Source organism: Alosa pseudoharengus, unplaced genomic scaffold (assembly GCF_046254945.1).
Source record: "Alosa pseudoharengus isolate Yale_2024_CS ecotype anadromous, Long Island Sound unplaced genomic scaffold, YU_APseudo_1.1 YU_APseudo_1.1_scf_8, whole genome shotgun sequence".
Classification (NCBI taxonomy): domain Eukaryota; kingdom Metazoa; phylum Chordata; class Actinopteri; order Clupeiformes; family Clupeidae; genus Alosa; species Alosa pseudoharengus.
This window is the reverse complement of record NW_027468870.1, coordinates 39353251-39372614: the sequence shown is the minus strand read 5'-3', so window position 1 is coordinate 39372614 and position 19364 is coordinate 39353251. Positions and strand designations below refer to the sequence as shown.

The 19364-nt window shown below is 41.1% G+C and overlaps 1 protein-coding gene across 1 annotated transcript in view; it reads left to right on the top strand.

Annotated features, from left to right (window-relative positions):
* Positions 1-17918, top strand: part of acat1 (acetyl-CoA acetyltransferase 1) — a 32972-nt gene extending 15054 nt beyond the window's left edge. Inside the window, exons 3-12 of the mRNA XM_076275038.1 lie at positions 547-664; positions 10286-10381; positions 10467-10567; positions 10835-10978; positions 11092-11242; positions 11343-11438; positions 11942-12055; positions 12162-12226; positions 16814-16971; positions 17240-17918. Of these exons, the coding sequence (XP_076131153.1) occupies positions 547-664; positions 10286-10381; positions 10467-10567; positions 10835-10978; positions 11092-11242; positions 11343-11438; positions 11942-12055; positions 12162-12226; positions 16814-16971; positions 17240-17360 (1164 nt within the window). The 3' untranslated portion in view covers positions 17361-17918. The remainder of the gene's footprint in view (positions 1-546; positions 665-10285; positions 10382-10466; positions 10568-10834; positions 10979-11091; positions 11243-11342; positions 11439-11941; positions 12056-12161; positions 12227-16813; positions 16972-17239) is intronic.
* Positions 17919-19364: the final 1446 nt, after the last annotated feature.

Genomic DNA, 19364 nt, shown 5'->3' with positions numbered 1-19364 from the left:
AGAGTGATGAATGTATCTGTATCTTTGCCTCTGAGAGACTAGCTTCTCTGGTCCAATCATGGTGGCAGTTAACGTGATGAGTCGTGAAATGTTGTTTTCTTTAGCATTACACAACTCCTACAGCCTTTTGTTGACCTTGTCCCATCTTTTTTGACACCTTGCTGGTATCATAAAATTTAATAAAATTGTACAATTAGTCAGTTTCAACATTTGATATGTAGTCTTTGTTCGTTTTGCAACTAAATGTGGGTTTTCCTTGATTTACAGATGATCACATTCTATGTTTATTTACATTTTACACAGTGTCCCAGCTATTTTGGAAATGGAGTTGTAAGATAATGGGAAGCCTAACCTGTCAAGACGAGCGAAACATAAATATAGATTTTAATTTTATAACACAAAAGGCTTATACAATCTTACATCAGTATATGGCATTAGTGCTATTATTGTTGCCTGCACATGTTTCATTGTTCAGTTTTTTACATGAATTCTGTTGAGGTCAAATTTATATGTCACTAATGTAATGTTCACCTTTCTTGACAATAGGAAGTTGTCATCGTCAGTGCTGCGCGAACTCCTATGGGGTCTTTCAGAGGAAGCCTCTCATCTGTTCCAGCTACTAAATTAGGTTCAGTAGCAATCAAAGCGGCCGTTGAGCAAGCAGGTAAGCAAGAGAGATTGTTTGCTTTGGTCTCTAGCCAATATTGGGAACAGAACAGTGCCCCAGGGCATCAGACTGAGAGGCCTTGAAAGTCTCATTGAGCATTTATTTAGTGCACCGTATTTTCCGGACTATAAGTCACACTTTTTTTCATGGTTTGACTGGTCCTGCTTATAGTCTATAGTAATTACAGCGGGGAAAATAAGTATTGAACACGTCAATATTTTTTTCAGTAACTATACTTCCAGTGAGGCTATTCGCATGAAATCTTCACCGGACATTAGTATTAACTTAGGTAATCCACACATATATAAAAATCCAAACATTAATGTCTAAAAGTAGAGTTATGAGTAAAAAAGTGGAATGGCACAGGGAAAAAGTATTGAACACACTAAGAAAAAGCAGTACACAGAGGCAAGAAATGGCAAGGAACAAACTGGAATCTATAAGTAGTTAGAGAAATTATCCCTCCTATCTGTGCAAATTGATATAAGCTGGGTTAATACATACTGGTGGGCTATAAAAAGGTTTTTTCTTACCAAGGTGTCAAACAAGAAGCATTTCATAATTGGTAAAAGCAAAGAGCTCTCCCAAGACCTTTGCAACCTTATTGTTGCAAAACATATCAATGGAACTGGTTACAGATGCACATCAAAACTTCCGAAGCATCCAGCAGTATTGGAGCCATTATCTGCAAGTGGAAGGAACATCACTGCATCATCACTGGCCATGCACAGGATCTCCTTGCAAGATTTCTGACCAGGAAGTCAGAAGGATAGTCAGAAGAGTAGTCCAAGAGCCAAGGACCACTCGGAGAAAACTCCAAAAAGACTTGGTGCAGTTGTTACAGAGAAAATCATAGGTAATGCACTCCACCGCCATGGCCTCTATGCACACTCAATACTCATCGCATGACTCTATTGCTGAAGAAAAACATGTCAAAGCTCGTTGAAAGTTTGCTACACAACATTTGGACAATCCTATGAAATACTGAGAGAATGTATTCTGGTCAGGCGAGAGCAAAATTGAACTTTTTGGATGTCATACTACACACCATATTTGGAGGAGAAATGGCACTGTGCATCACTCTAAAAATACCCTACCAACAGTGAGGTTTGGAGGTGGTGGCATCATGGTATGGGCTGTTTTTCATCTCATGGTACTAGCAGACTTCATACAGTTGAAGGAATGATGAATTGAGTCATTTTGTTCCGGGAGAATCTTGACCATCCACCAGGATGATGAGGATGAGACATGGCTAGACCTTCCAGCAGGACAATGATCCAAACCATTCAGCAAAGTGTTGGATTCACGATCGTTTTGCGTTGTGTTTTAGTTCTGATGTCTGTATTGAAGATGGTCAATAAAGCTTGACGGCTGGATCAGGATCGGTGATCAAAATAATTTATTGTAGATGGTACATCACTCACTAACCGAGCACAGGCTAAGTCTCAAACAGTAAAACTGCACAGAGTCTAACAGGTGTGGTAGTTAGTAGAAGCGGGCTGCTGCTGAGCGTCTTGGCATAAGATGCTCCCCGAGTCGCTTCCTCGATCGATCCGTCTCGAAGTCCAAACCTGAGACAAAGCCTGTTATACTAAAATCATATCAACGTAAATCATGCCAACGTGGAAGGTACCAACCACTGTACAAAACCCGGCCCTGGCCAGATGGAGATACTAGCCCGAATAGGCAGACATGCTGTCTCCCTCGGCCCATGTTATCACTGATGTTCCTCAGATGTTCCTAAACATCGGCCTGTATGACCTTCCTGCTGGTACACAGGCCTAAGGCACAGTTATGTACAATAATATGAACCTCTCCCTGTTGTATACTACACACAGTAACACAAAAGTAACACAGATGAACACATCAGAATACATACAGAAATACCCCAGATTTCTACAGTCCCCCCTCTTGATCAATTAAAAAACACAGATTTTTATAGATCATACAAAACAAATAAAAGGAGTCTGATGTGGTCTAAAGAACAGAGGACAAACCAAGACAAGATTACTTCTCTAGCACTTTGAAAAAGGAAAAAGTGCCGGTGTCTTAAAAGAAAACATAATAACTGATTTTGTTCCGGAGGATTGTCTCACACATAAAAAGAAATTAAAAAGGAAAGGAATCAAACCCACATCCCCGGTTCATCCTGAGGCTGGGCAGGAGGTACTCTAACAGGGGCCAATCTTGGAGTGGTAGTGGTGGCACGCTTGATGATACACAACACCACTTGGATAGCTAAGTAGATGACAAAGATGGGAATGAGCAGGGGCAAAATTAACTGGACAATCTGAGCAAACAGGGAGCCACCCCAGCTACTCAACCAACCTCCCAGGGACCAGCTACCATTATCCCGCTTAAGCTGCTGCACGTTGGCGTAAATATCTTTGATGTAATTGGAGACATTAACGGTCGAGTCAGGCACATAAGTACAGCATTCCTGTCCAATCAGAGCACAAGCACCTCCCTTACTGGCCAAAACCACGTCCAGGCAGAGCCTATTCTGAAGGGCAACCTGTCTTACTGCATACAGTTCCCGTTCAATGTCTGAAAGAGCGCGTGCAGTGTCATTAGCTACTACATCAACAATGTGTACCAGATCTCTAATCTCATCAAGCGCCACAGTTAGGCCATAAGTTGGAATTAAAGCGGCAAAGAATCTCTGTGTCGGGGTTGCAACAATACTGTGACCCCCAGGAGCGTCACGCTTAGTCCTAGGGTGTATAGATGTTGACTCACCCACCAAATGTTCCCTCTCCACAATCCTCACAGCTGGAACAACATAAGCTAAATAACAGGAGCCTTGCCAATTAGGGGGAAGATAGGAATATGCATACTGTCCACACACAACATATGGGCAGATGCTCTGACCTACCACCGACCGTCCACTCTTGTCGGCCACCCAACAGATCACACCACGTGGGGCATAACTCAATTTAAGCTTAGTAGGGGGCCCTCCGACCCATGGAGGATTTGGAAAAATGTCATCAGGGGAACCATTTGTAGTACTGTTAAAGGCTGCTACATACTCTGGGATGGTAAAGGGGATGGCTATGTAAGGATACACTTCAGAGGCAGATGGCATTAACCCGCATACCCAACACGAATGCTTACGCTTGGCCTGGGCCAACCCATGAGCCGTCTTCAGGAAAGTGTTGTCCTTGTGCACATCATGATGGCTGTCATACAGAGTATCAGTAACAATAACCAGGTGACACAGGATAACAGCACAACAAAACAACATTTTCGGTGACATTTTCAGATGATAAAGGAGACACACAAGAACAGTTACACAACACAGAATTCAGTGAGCTGATCGCTGTTAGAGAATGATGGAGTTGAGGATTCCTTCGGGAAACAGTCTTTTTGGGGAGAAGTGCAGGAGACCGGCAGGCAACAGTTCAGTTCAGAGGCAAAGTCTCTGTCCCAGATGTTGTCGGTGGCTCCCGGCAACCTCATAGGCACATGTGGAGTGAAAAGAAAGAGCAGTATCAGTTGAAGGATAGTCATGAAAACAATAGTATATATAATCATCTATTATAGGGGTGTAGCAACCTCCCAACCCTGGTCCCCCAGTGAGTCCCCGGTTAACCCGTTGCTGCGTGTTCAGCTCCCTTACGGGTGTCCCCAGAAACCAACCTCTAGAACCAGGACTACAGGATTACTCCCCCCTCTTGATCTAGCTTAACTGTAATCATTCTCAAAAATCGGCAATTGTAATTGTATCCTCAGATTAAACATTTCATATATCAGTAATCACACATATTTAATCATCAAAATCAATTATAAGACTTATCTAAGTCTATAACTTTTCATAACATGAGTTTGTGTCAAGAAGAGTCCACTACCACAACACTCTGAGCATGTTCGGATTCTCAAAGGAAAGATTCTACCCTCGGATCCCTAACCTTTCATTTCTCCTGACGTCATAAATTCCCTATCATAATGAAAGTCTCCCGTGAATCTTCCCCCCTCTAGTTCACACCTCACCCCTAAAAGAAGATTGGCGAAAACTCAGATAGAATTCGTACCCTCCCCAAGTGCGTCATGTTTCAGGCGGTTCTATTAGTTTGCAATGGCTCGCATGTATCCACTTTTCTCTCACCCTGGACCTTCACTGCCAACTGTGTTATCAACAAAATCTGATATGGCCCATCGTACTTTGCCCCTAGCGCTAACCTTTGGGGCTTGTGAACCATCACCCACTGACCTGGCACTAGAGAGTGCCCACCTTCCGGAGGGTCTCCCCACGCCTCTTTCACTTGATTAGCCGCTGTCTGGACCGCTTCTGTCAATTGCACACAGTAGTTCAGCATTGCATCTGATGTCAGGTGGATGTCGGCTTTCCTCAGATCAATCGTGCCTGGTGCAGAGAAAGGCCTGCCAGTCACGATCTCAAATGGGCTGAGTCCTGTGTCTCTGTTGCTTGTAGCACGCATGCTACACAGGGCTGTTGGTAAGGCGTCCACCCAAGGAATGCCTTCTTGATGTTTCTTGGCCAGTCGTTCCTTCAACGTCCGGTTGGCTCTCTCCACCTGCCCAGAGGATTCTGGGTGGTAAGGGCAGTTCAGGGACCATTGCACATTCAGCATGCGGGCCACCTCGGCGCAGACTGCTCCAGTGAAGTGTGTTCCGTTGTCTGAGCAGATCTGTTCTGGCAAACCGTATCGGGGAATGATGTCTTTCACAAGGACTTTGGCAGTGTGTAGTGCAGTTCCGGATCGTGCAGGGAACGCCTCGATCCACCTAGAGAACTTGCACAGAACAATCAGAACGTCGCGATAGCCTTTGCACTTTGGAAGAGTGATGTAATCTATCTGAAGAACTCTGAAAGGCCCTGGTGGAGCAGGTGTTTTCAATGTTGGCAGCTTGACCTTTCTGTCGTGGTTGTTTTGCCGACAGGTGGCACACCGCTTGACGATGTCCCTGTCCGTTGCTGTGAACTTTGGGGCCCACCAGACCTGTATGAATCTGTTCCTCATCTTTTCCACTCCCACGTGTCCAAGTGAATGAATTTGCGTCGCCAGGTATGGCAGAAGACTTTCTGGAGCCACTGTTCGTGTTCCAAACCTCCACAGGTTGTCGTCATGGAGCTTCGCCGCATTTTCAATCCAAGTCCACTTCTCTTCTCGGCTAGCGCTGTTCTGCATGTCTTTGATGTTGGCCAAACTTTCCCGTTTTCCCTCTTCAGATGTTTCCTTGACCTTCTTTGTCATTCTCATCATGCATTTCTCGTCGTCATTTTCAAAAATGTTCCTGTTACCGTTAGATCCGTCCGTGTTTCCATTTCCGTGTCCATTCTCGTTAGTCGTTTCGTTATCCCCCCCCTCTCTTTTTCTTGCGGCTGTTCTTGACACCGCATCCGCCATTGCATTGCCTCTTGCTTCAATGGTGTCTTGCCTTGTATGTGACTTTACTTTGATCACTGCCAGGTCTTTTGGCAGCTGCATTGCATCCAACAATTCTGCCACAAGCTGTCCATTCTTGATGGGACTTTGTTTCACACACGGAGGTGGTTTTCCAGTCAGTCTGACGGGTTCCATTTCCAACAGTCCACAGTCATTCTTTCCCCTAGCCCATGCTGGATGTTCCAGGAGATCCTCTCTTTTTAGCCTTCTCAGGTTCCACAAGACTTCTCCATCTCCTTCTCCAATGGCTATGGTGACTGGGGCTGTCTGCTTCAGACTGCATTTTTCTCCGGTTGGTCCACCAGCTGTCTTGATGATGCCTGACAGAGGTATTTCGTGTTTCTTCAATAGGTCGGAAATGTTGGATGAAAAGACTGTAAGTTCAGCACCAGTCAATCAAGAATTCAATTTCGATGTGTTCTTCACGCAAGGCAGTAGCATAGAGGGTGTTATCGGTTCTCGCTGGTTGGTAAAGCACAGACACGCCGTCGGTGGTGGCTACTGTGCGCACAGGGCATATGAGTGCCTCGTCAGCTGACTCATCCCCGGCATCCCAGTCCTCCATCGCTGGCCTGGTTTTCATTGTCTTAGGCCTTGTTACCGGAGCAGTCGCTCCCTGGGCAGCATTGGATGTAGATGCCCCATCATTCACTGGTGCAGGTGGGGGTGGGGGAGGTGGGGGTGGGGGTGGGTGAGGTAAAGAGTTGACAGGTGGGGGCGGGGGTGGTGGTTGTGGTCGGGTAGGGAAAGAGTTGACAGGTGGGTGAGGTGGGTATGGGCTTGTAGCCAGTGGCATTGGTAACAACAATAGAGGAGGAGGTACTGAAGCTATGGCTAGTGGCTGTTGATAGCCATACTGGAGTGGAGCAGTTTGATGATGGTTGGTTGCAGACGTTCTTCCTTGTCTTTGTGGATTGTAGAAAGCAGTGGCTGCTGATGGGGCCAGAATGATTTGTTTCGTGTCACCTGCTGGCTGTTGATCAGGTGGGGTTCCCATAACAGCAGCATTCTGTCCAATGAAGCTGTCTTTATCAATGTCCACTGCACTTCTAGATGTCTCCACCATGGCATATGGCGCTGTTGAGTCCAAGTCAGGCAGAGTCGGTTTGAGGCGGGTGCTTGGTTGCCTGTTGCGACCCCCGCCCACAATAGGTGCCGGGGTGTATGGGAGGAGTTGGCTCCTCCCCATTGAGTGGGCCTCTGAGACCACTCCTCTTCGCCTCATTTCACTCTGTTCTGGCAACACATCTGCTTCCATGAGTTGCTCCTCCAAATCACGTCTTTCAGTCTCTGTTCTCCAAATCCTGTCTCGGATCTCTAATTCCAACTTCTCTAATGTCCTTTGTAATTTTTTCTCAAATTTGCCAAATTGTAATTTCACTGCCATCCAATCTGACACATAGGCCTGCAACTTAGTTTTCCTACCAAGACCCATATCTGGATTGTGCTAATATCAATTAATATTAAATTGTACTATGTGTTTCGTGCAGTGACGTGATCCTTTATTTAAACTTTTAACTTAAATTTGTCAGTAGTGTGTGATGTTTTAGTGCCAACTTTTGCGATTCTGCTTTGGCCAAAGAAAAAAAAGAACCTCTCTCTCTCTCTGTCCTTCTCCTTTTTTTCCACACACACTCACACACACACGCTCGCTGCTCCCGCCAGGGAAAAGAAAACACTCTCTCTTTATCTCTCTCGTTCAGTAAACTGGCACTTGGTGAATTATTTTACTCACAGCATGAAGCCACAACAATAAATTTCACCAGTGTCAGTTCCACTTAACTCAGACTATTTCCTTTCTCCCAAAAACCGGCTGGACAACGACAACAATTAATGTCTCACTCACACCTTTAACAATCTCTCGTTAAATTCACAGTTGACCAAGTCAACAAAAACATAGGTTGGAAACCCTATCCCACTTTTCAATTACTGCACAACCAAAACACCCCCCTCTGGTGATTTCGTCTCCTCTCTGTATCACTGTAACGCTAAGTTTAGTCCTAGGCCATTAAACTAAACAAAGACCTTGAGAAACAACCACACAGTTCACTTCAGCAACAATGACTGTAGCAACAGTAACTCCTTCTATTTTCTCTTCGGCACCCGCACAGCATTTATCACAAAACCCACACAGCTTAGCATGTAATGGCAGTACAGAAAAAGAAAAGCTTTAATCCCCCAAGCTTGTCCGTAGTTAATCGATTACTTCTTTTAATTCGTTCACGAATCTATTCCAATTACCCAAAATATGTGTACACTTTAACCGTTTACTTTTTATCAGAAAACTTCTTATATCCAATGACATCTAGAGCTCATCAATCATTGATATAGGTATATAGGTATGTTACTTGTCAAAACACTTAATGACACAAACTTCAATACTCTCATTAATGTGCAGCTTTAAATCAAAAAAATTCTAATTTACTCCCTAAATTATGTCTATTTTTTAACTTTACTCTTGGTTCTTTTCACGCACAGAGGAGAAAAAACTCTTTGCTTTCACCTGGTCAGAGTTTCTTCACTGCGGCGGGTGCACACGCACACAGCGTCCTCCCTCTTGGTAGGCTTCCAGCTGGGGTTGGTCACGTCAGCCTGGGGCCCAAAATAGACTCTTCTAACAGATGTGAAGTTTCAAAATCTGCCCTCGAAGTCTGTTTGAACCCGAAGTCTGTTTGAACCCGAAGACTCAATCTGACCTCGCCGAATGGATGTCCTCGTCTTCCCCCTCCTCTTGCGTTCGGGTCACGGAAACCAAATGTTGGATTCACGATCGTTTTGCGTTGTGTTTTAGTTCTGATGTCTGTATTGAAGATGGTCAATAAAGCTTGACGGCTGGATCAGGATCGGTGATCAAAATAATTTATTGTAGATGGTACATCACTCACTAACCGAGCACAGGCTAAGTCTCAAACAGTAAAACTGCACAGAGTCTAACAGGTGTGGTAGTTAGTAGAAGCGGGCTGCTGCTGAGCGTCTTGGCATAAGATGCTCCCCGAGTCGCTTCCTCGATCCGTCTCGAAGTCCAAACCTGAGACAAAGCCTGTTATACTAAAATCATATCAACGTAAATCATGCCAACGTGGAAGGTACCAACCACTGTACAAAACCCGGCCCTGGCCAGATGGAGATACTAGCCCGAATAGGCAGACATGCTGTCTCCCTCGGCCCATGTTATCACTGATGTTCCTCAGATGTTCCTAAACATCGGCCTGTATGACCTTCCTGCTGGTACACAGGCCTAAGGCACAGTTATGTACAATAATATGAACCTCTCCCTGTTGTATACTACACACAGTAACACAAAAGTAACACAGATGAACACATCAGAATACATACAGAAATACCCCAGATTTCTACAAAAGGAAACTCTCAATTGGTTTCAGAGAAAGGAAATCAAGGCCCTGACTTCAATCCAATTGAACAGTTTTAGAAGTAAACTAAAGATCAGGATTCACAAGAGGGACCCCTGGAATCTTCAATATTAAAGGACTATCTGTTGAAAAGAATGGGCCAAAATCACACCAGAATACTGTAACTGGTTAGTTTCATCATACAGGAAATGCCTTGAAGCTGTCATTACGAATAAAGGCTTTTCCACAAAGTATTTAAGACATTTCAGCAGGCGTGTTCAATACTTTTTTCCTGTGTCATTCCACTTTATTACACATAACTCTACCTATGGACTTTAATGTTTGGATTTTTTTATATGGGTGGATTATCTGAGTTAATACTAGTGTCTGGTGAAAATGTCATGCAAGTAGCCTCATTGGAAGTATACTTACTGAAAAAAATGTTGACGTGTTCAATACTTATTTTCCCCGCTGTATATATATGAAAATATATATAATTGAACATGTTTTTTAAATGTTAACTTAATTCATATTAACTGACATGAACCCTACATGAAACATTACCGTCAACAGCCGCAAGAGATCGCTCTCAAATGCACAAGTTCTGCACACTTTCAGTCAGAGATTAGTGCTTGCACTATGCCTGAAACACACGTGCATACCTAAATCCTCAAATTATGGCCGGGATTCTATTTATTATTTATTCTATCCCAGTTCCTTTTAGCACACATGGACCATTTCTCTCTCTCTTTTTTTGTACATATAACATCAAGAAATATGAATAAAACTATTTATATTTTACCACATTATTTCAGTACATTGCTTAAAAGCATAAATGCCATGGTTTTCATTGCTAACAGGTATCCCTGTGGATGCGGTCAAAGAGGTATACATGGGAAATGTACTCCAGGCAGGTGAAGGGCAAGCACCGACAAGACAAGCTCTCCTTGGTGCAGGTAATCATAATTGCACAGTAATACTTAAATTAATAGAACACAACAGTAAGAGCCACTGATTCTTTATTTTTATATATTTTTGCAGGTTTGCCCATTTCCACACCAGCTACAACAATTAATAAAGTTTGTGCCTCTGGCATGAAGTCCATTATGATGGCAGCACAAAGTTTGATGTGTGGACACCAGGTAATCTGCACACATGGTGCTGATTTTATCTTTAAAAAGGGGGAAAATATATTCTGAAGCTGCTGTGAAGTTTCAATATGAAATATGTTAAATTCATCTATGTATGAAAGCTATTTTGTGTCATTAGAATACATAGGCCTAGCATTAAAACAGAAGTGACTCCTGCAATATCACTTACACATAATTATTAAAATTGGGCATCTTTGAACCAGTTTTTTTTTTTTAACTCCCTATCCTAAAACTCCCCTCTGATGCGTTCATGTACAGGATGTTATGGTGGCAGGAGGTATGGAAAGCATGTCCTGTGTACCATATGTAATGAACCGACAGACACCTGCCTATGGTGGATTACATGTGGAGGACCTCATTGTGAAAGATGGTCTCACGGACGTCTATAATAAGTTTCACATGGTATTCACAGAATTATTACTATTACTTTTCTCAGCCAAATATGTGTATGTTTAGTAACAATGTATTGACAACATGTGAATGCATTTTGTGATTATATCTTCATTGAAATAAAGGGAAATTGTGCAGAAAACACGGCCAAAAACTGCAGCATTTCAAGGGAAGAGCAGGATGCCTATGCCATCAAGTCATACAGCCAAAGCAAAGCTGCATGGGAGTCAGGGGTTTTTGCTAAGGAGATTGTTCCTGTTAGCATTCCTCAAAGAGGTTACCTTTTACTTATCAATTATCTCTACCTAAAATTGCTTACATTTCCTTACTAGTGTGTGCTTTGGATTATAAAATTTACATAACATTTTTGTCACAGGCAAGCCTGACATTATTGTAAAGGAAGATGAAGAATGGCGAAGAGTCGACTTCAGCAAAGTTCCCAAACTGAAAGCGGTATTTCAGCGAGAAAATGGTATTCATCACATTAGTATTGGAGAATGTTGAAACATTTTTAAATATAAACATAATTTATATTTAATGAGCCTGTGAATGCACTATTTTGAATCCTTTTCTGTATTTGTCACATCTAATCTGCATGCTTAGATTTTCATTTCAACTGACTTTGTTTAAATAAAATTGGATCTTAATATCACTGAAGTGCAACTGTGTGGTGTGAGGAAGCATGTCACTGATGCACCCATGTTTGTGCAGAGTATCTTATTCATGGTTTAAAATTGGCAAATTTGCCAAACTTTGAGTTTCAGTCAATACTACAGCAGATTTTGCTAGTTGCAAGCCAGTTGTTCATTGTAATACATCAATAATGTGTTCTCAAACTAGAAAAAGCCAGTCAGTAAAAATGTTTTGCTTGAGGACAACATAGTGAAACCAATACATTTAGTAAATTATCAAGGGTCAGATTATTGTACTTAGAAGAAGACCATGGAAAACAGTGGAGAATGTGTTGCTTTACAGGTACAGTGACAGCTGCAAATGCCAGCACTTTGAATGATGGTGCTGCTGCTTTGGTTTTGATGACTGCAGATGCTGCGAAAAAGCTAAATGTCAATCCACTCGCCAGGATTGTTGGTATGGAATTTTACTTTCTTGTTTAGCCAATAGCCATATTTAATGTCTCATGTTGTTATTAAGTCATGATTTTGTGACATGAAAGTATTTCTCCCTCATCTTTTAGCTTTTGCTGATGCTGCAACTAATCCAATTGATTTCCCGATCGCTCCAGCTTTTGCGGTCCCTAAAGTAAGCAGTTATTTTCTTTTCATTCACTAATCATTGTTTCAGCCCATTTCAGTGTTGAGTTTTTAAAAATATGGCCAACTGTTCCGCTTATGCTTGCTGCAGTGCAAAACCGAGAAGTGGGAAATGGTTAATTTTATTACCCTTTTTTTCCTGCAAATCAACCTCAACCTGTACCGTCTTCAATTTATTAACATCATTTGACTGGTTTTCTTTGGGGGAACAGACAGAGGGTTGTTAGCCTAGGTCCTATAACTAGCAATCAGATAAGGGTTTATCAATGTCTGTTAATAATAATAGCCTACTAACTAGAAAAGCAATTCCAAGGAATTACCAGTGCATGAAAATGCAAAATCTATGTAGGGCAGCAGCTCAATTCTTTTTGGAATAGAGTATTCTACCGATTATTTCATTGTAGTGTTGCACGGTGCACCGATACTACAAAAGTATCGCAATACCCTGAAATTAAAAATGTCACGATGCCTAATTTTATTAGTATCGATACTTTTGAGAATGACCATGTTCTTTTGAAGTAACATGCATGTGCACAAGGCATGCTTCTAGTGCCTCCTCCCCTAACCTGTCACTGTGCGTCTTTTCTCCTCACACACACGTAAGCGCAGCTGTCGTGCTATAAACAGCGAGACATGGCTGCTAGTTCAAGTGATGCTATGGTAACACATAATAATAGGCTAATATCAAGTTGATTTGCTCACTTGCATCTCTCAAGTTTGTGTTGCTAACCTACCTAGGCTGTGGGATTTTGGTCATTTAGGCCTACTATTTGGGTTCAGTATAATTTAGAAATAGGCTAAGCAACCATCGCAAACTTTTACATCTGAAGAGAGATCCTTGCTAACTATCCCGCTAGCTCAGGTCACGTTTTACAATAGTGCTCGCTAAAATCATTAATGAACATTGCAAGCCACTTATCTCTTCTATGATCCCAGAAAGATTTTCTTCGACTTGTACATTTTTTGAACATTTATTTTATCTAATGACATACAAAACCTAATTAATTGCATCCACATATCCTTATGCGCTATGTGCAACTTTTATTCACTAGACTAAAACTGTGAGACAAGGCCAATTACTCTCACGTATCTCTTAAAGTGACAGGCACTCAATTACACCGACACATCACCAATGTGCACTCAATTAGACCTAGAACACCACATTAAAGATATGCCTAAGTGTAATAGTTTAAAAATAGTTATAGTTTTAGAATAGTTTTCAAATTGCTAAATATCTTTACTAGTAATTATGCAGAATATATGAAATATGACATACTGTAAGCCATCATTTTCCATGTGTGTTTGTGTGGAGAGAATCAAGCAGAATCTGGGATGGCCACTGGTGTGAATGATCACACTACAGTATATTCAATATTACTGATGATGATGTTAAGGTGGTGGGGCCCCCAAATCAAATACATTTTTAAAAAGTATCGAAGAAGTATCGAAATGGCAATTCTTGACTCGAGTAATCGGATAAAAAATAATTTTGCATTATTAAGTGCAATTAATATGCACAACAAATGTCATGCTGTAAACTAGCCCTAATCACTTCAAAGTAAATTAATATATCTGTTTTATGTAGATTTGTGCATCTGCAGCATCTACCAATACTACCAAATAACCTCCCTTACAAAAAACTGCAGTTTTTAAAGTGTTTTTACTACAATACAGTGCAGTACCTTAGTAATTTCATGTCCAAAATACTGAATTTCTGCACTAAACCTACAGTAGGCTACTATGCAGTACAATACAGTTTCCAGTGTCCCAGTTTTCAGTGTCCTAAATACTGTATTTCCTGCATAATAACTGCAAATATTTCCTCAAAAACTGCAAAACTGTTTTGATACTCAGAAAACTGCAGTTTTGACACTTGAAGTAATGCAGTTATTTTGGGCTATAATAATTATGTCTGGGATGGGCGATAGGTGAAGTAGTCTAACCTAACACAGGGTGTGTGTGCGTGCGTGCGCGCATAAGAGAGAGGAAGATAAAGACGAGATGAGTGTGTGTGATGAGTGTTTTTGGCTCACTTGTAATTTTACATAAATTAGTTTACTACTTAAAATTTAAAGCAACACTAAAGCACTTTTCCTCTGTTGCATGCATGCTATTTGTTTATCTGTCACCGCCATTGCAAATAACATGTCCACGGACACGGCAGAGTATGTTGCATGACATCAGAAGCAAGTAAAATTTGTAGTTTCTTATGTCTCATTCCATCGAACTACAGATCCGCTACCCGATCTGGCAAACTTAGGCTACATAGTGTGGTTATAGCAGATAGAGGACCGCAAAGCGAATGCAGAAGTGCCATGAATCAGAAATGATTTTGGAAACATTATGGTGGTTTCTAGGTTTTTGCTAGGGTAATTAAGATGGTTGCTAGGGTACATATGGTGGTTGCTATATCAAATAAAATGGTTGCTATGCTGGTCACACCAAATTCACACCATGCCAGTACTGTGATTGCCTGTTGGCCCTGAACCGGTCAGTAGTACTTATGTGAACGCCTCAGACTGGTGTGGCCTTCCTGCACCTTGAGGTGAGCAACCTGAGATGGATCATTTTTTTGTGTTGCTCTTCACCTCAACCAGGTCAAAAGGAGGCAACTCTGAAGGGTCATACACCCGACCATCTGGACTGGTCCCAAGATGCGGTGCGTCAGGGTGAATGACGAATCCTGCTGGTAGCAGATTAATTCGCATCAGTTCAGCATAGTTTGGCAGCACTTCAGGCTCCACCAGCAGACCACACTTTATTGCAGATGTTTGCTTTGTGGAGCCTCTGATCATCTGAATAGCTGCAGACTTCTGCAGCCAATTGCAGTGATTGAGTCAGATCTCACAGCCCTGCTCTGATTGGACCAGCAGAACCAGGAGCTGTGGATTTTTGCAAAACAAATAACAGGCTCTAGGTGGAGATAGAAGTGCTGGGTTTTTTTCTAAAACCTGCTGATTTATGTTGTTCTGTCGGTGCATAGTGTTGGTTTCAGTGAATATGATTAAAAAAATCTTGCCAACTGCAACTTAAAAATGGTTGAGAGCTGGGAGGACAGAATGGCAGACAGACGAGTGGCAGACAGAGCGTGATGTCACTTATTGGCTACCAGAGATTGTTGAGTCACATTGTTGCAAATTTCAAACGATGATGCATCATTCCACAAAATGGTTTGTCTTCTCTATCAGGGAGTTATTCAGTAAGCTTAACAATAAACATAAAGCCTTAACTCAAAACAGCTGTTAGGCTTATGTCATTTTGATCTGTAAAAATGCCACATGCAGCCATTCCTAAATTCTGCTTACTGCACATTAATTATAGGCTAATATATTATTATATTCAATATTCATTATTGAATGCTTAGCTGGAATGATGTTTTTCCCCCATCATCCTATAAAGGCTACAGGGTACCATCTGCTGGACTGAGGTGTAATGGCAAGTGTACCCTGTAGCCTTGTTTTGGCCACCAGGTGAATAAAGCGAATTGGGCTACAGGCTTTCTACAGGAATGGCATGTTTGAACAGGCACTGCACTAGTACTGACCAAACACGGCACATAAGACCAGACCTGTACATTGAGTACTTTTTTTCTCTCCAAATGGTGAAGTACGCTACAGTTTTCTTCCACGGCTTACACACAAAATCTTTGCATATCACACAATTTCTAAACATGTCCTCAAACAACATAACCCCAAACAAAATCTGCGAAACCATACTCATTTTTAGCATTTGACTCAGTTTTCAATTTTATAAAACACTTTTTGTAGTGTCTTATCCTTCTCCTCTTCCTTTCAGTGCTACATTTCTTTCAATTTCTGTTGTTGACAAGGGCTGATCTGTTGCCCAGTTATTAGGACTGATTGTTGAGTTTACAGTTATACACCTACAGTAAGTGTCATTACACCCAATAGTTGTGTTTGATCAGTTGGTTCATGGGTGTGTATTTTGGAAGGTAGTGCCATGAAATTGCAGAGGAAACATTATTTGAGATTTCTGTGTTTAAAGTAGAGAAATGTGTGTAGTGTTTTGCTAAAAATGTTAGGCTGACAATGTGCTTATAGTTGTACAAATCTGGCCTGACATTTTGCTATTTGAATGTAAGGTTTCACTAACTGTGGAGTATTTTTTATTTTAGTGTTTAATCAATCGTAACAAACTGTTATGCATATGGCCACGTGCATCACATGTAGCCCACATGTAACGGTGACAGATAATCCAAAACGTAGTTGTATGTCACAAGCATAACTTAAAAGTAAAACAAATCTAGAAATCAATCACAAAGTCTCTGCATTTTCGGAGTGAGTGGAAATGTATGGGAAAATGGGCTGCATGAGTGTGTGAAAATAGTAGCTCTTTCCACACCGTGACAGAAACATTCAAGGCTAATTATGTTCAAAAGCTAATGATGGTATGGAGTGCATGACTGTGTAAATCAGCCCTTTCCCTACATAGTAAATAGCATCCAAATAGAAAGACATGTAAAATGTGTCAATGTTTGAATGTTAGTTAATGTTAATGAATATTAGTCATATGCAGATGAATGCACACATGAATGCTGTCTGTGCTATATTTTCAGGTTCTTGAGATGAGTGGTGTGAAGAAAGATGATATTGCAATGTGGGAGATAAATGAAGCCTTCAGTGTTGTGGTTTTGGCCAACATCAAAATGCTTGATATTGACCCAAATAAGGTTAATGTCAATGGAGGAGCAGTGTCACTTGGTCATCCAATTGGGTAAGAAACTTTTCAGAGTAAAACAAATCAACACAACTCTACCTATTCTACAGATCATTTTGTACATATTTATTTTGAAAACACTAATGGTATTGGTCTCCGATAGTAAAATGATGAGCTCTTCTGATGGATTGAGAATATTTTAATTTGGTGCCTGAGCATTGCCCAGATCAAAACTCAATACTGTTTGAACAGACCCTGTATACCTTTGGAATTGTATCAGTTCTGCTACTGTCACTTTAACTTTGAATTGTTTGCCTCTTTTTAGCATGTCTGGAACTAGAATTGTGGGCCACATGGTGCACAGTCTCCAGTCAGGGCAGTACGGACTCGCAGGGATCTGTAATGGAGGTGGTGGTGCATCTGCTATCCTTATTCAGAAATGCTAGCATGTGTGCTGTCTTATGGTCCTTCTGGTAAGATTGCAGCCTTGATGCTTGCTGTGTACATGTTACTAAACAGCATCACAAAGATACCTTAACAGTGAAAGCCTTATGACTGTTTTTGAAACCGATCACTTTTGAAATATCACTCCCATTTGCTGACTTTTTACTCCATGTTGTATAAATTAACTGCCATAGGAATACTGTCAGGAATCTATAGTCAGTTACTATGTATTGCATTTACTTCCTTTGATAGTGAAATTATTGAAAGATTACTGTACTAATCGTTGAACTGTAACACAACATATCTGGAAATTGGAATCAGTGAAGGAATCAGTGAAGACATAGGAATGGGAGGCTACACTTGTGTTCATCTGTACTAAAGGAAGGTTTTTGTAATACAAATTGTACACTCCTGAGGGAATATTGTGAATGTAGAGCAAAGCTGATCCCCTGTAGTTTGGGCCTTTTTGTTTCCTTTGTTGACAGGTTTGCACTGTACAGGATATAAGCTCAAACACTCATTTTCTTTAGTTTCAAAATAAATCTGAGGTGTTTGTTAAAGTGGTATGACTCTGAATATAATTTAAAATGTTCATTTTGTAGAATTGAACTGGTGAATAAGAATATTGCTGACAAATGACTGTGTAAAGTCTGCCAGAGATTGACTTGCAGATTTAAATTCGGGTCTTGGGACCCCTAACAAGGTACAGTAGAATGACCCTAATAACAGAGTAAAGTTAGATAAGATAACATAAGAGATTCTTCTCATGTCTACACAGAGACAAGGTAAAAAAGCTTTGTAGCAAGGACAAGACAGTTAAAGGGATATTCCACCCTTTGGGGAATTGCACTCATTTTCCACCTCTCCTTGAGTTAAACAACTGATTTTTACCTTTCTCCAGTTCATCCAGCCATTCTCTGAGTCTGGCGATACCACTTTTAGCTCCAGCCTAGCATAGATCATTGAATCAAATTAGACCATTAGCATCTCGCCTGCTAGCATCACGTTTAAAAGTGACTAAAATGTCTGGTAATGTTCCTATTTAAAACTTGTCTCCTCCCAAGTTAGAAAGTGTAATAAGACCAACGGAATATCAAATGTAGCAATTTTCTAGGTTGATTTGACATGGAACTATACTCAGAATAAACCATGATGCCCAACTAATGTTTTATTATCCTTGAGTCATTTTAGGTGGCCATCTTGGATTTTCCCTTAAATTACCTTAATGAACCAGAAATTTTGGACACCCCTTCTGAAATGATGATACACACAATCATGTTTACCACTGTCACCTCCAGCTATGTTGGACGAATGGTCGAAATAAACATTGTATGATTAGTGGACACTGTCGTGCAAATGTAAAGATGCACCTCCATTCACAGACGTCGTGTGACTATCACTGTCAAAATCGATCGTCATCTCAAAAAGTCAGATATTCTCCTTCAGAATCAGAATAGGTGAATAGCAGATCCAAGACTTCATCACACATGAAGGTTTTATTCACCATTTCGTGTATTTCTGCTGCAATTTGTGCAAAACTATGGACGGAACTACTTCCATGTCAATACAAACATGCACATCTTCACGTGTTCACTTGTAAGTTGCTAACAGGTTAACAACTTTGGTTTTGGGAAACGCACCCCAGGGCTGCATGTCTAAAAATGGTTGTAAGTGTAAATAGTTGTTTGGAAAAAATGCTTTCAAGTAGGCCTTATTAACAGAGCTGCTCTTGATTAGGTCAAGGGCTCAGATTTCACTGCACTTTCAACTTCTGGACTCAAACCTTTGTTCAATAACATGTCACTTGTAATGGCAGATCAGCTGAACTCTTTTTTTTTATTTTTAGTTATATAATAGCTCATGAATTGAATACATTTTTTCATAAAATTAAATTCATGAAGTTAAAGTCTCCATCAACAAAAATGTAACAGCAGAGGACATTTTATTTTGAATTTGTTTTGTTAAACAACAATTGATTTAACAATTAATATAATCAGTAAGCAAAA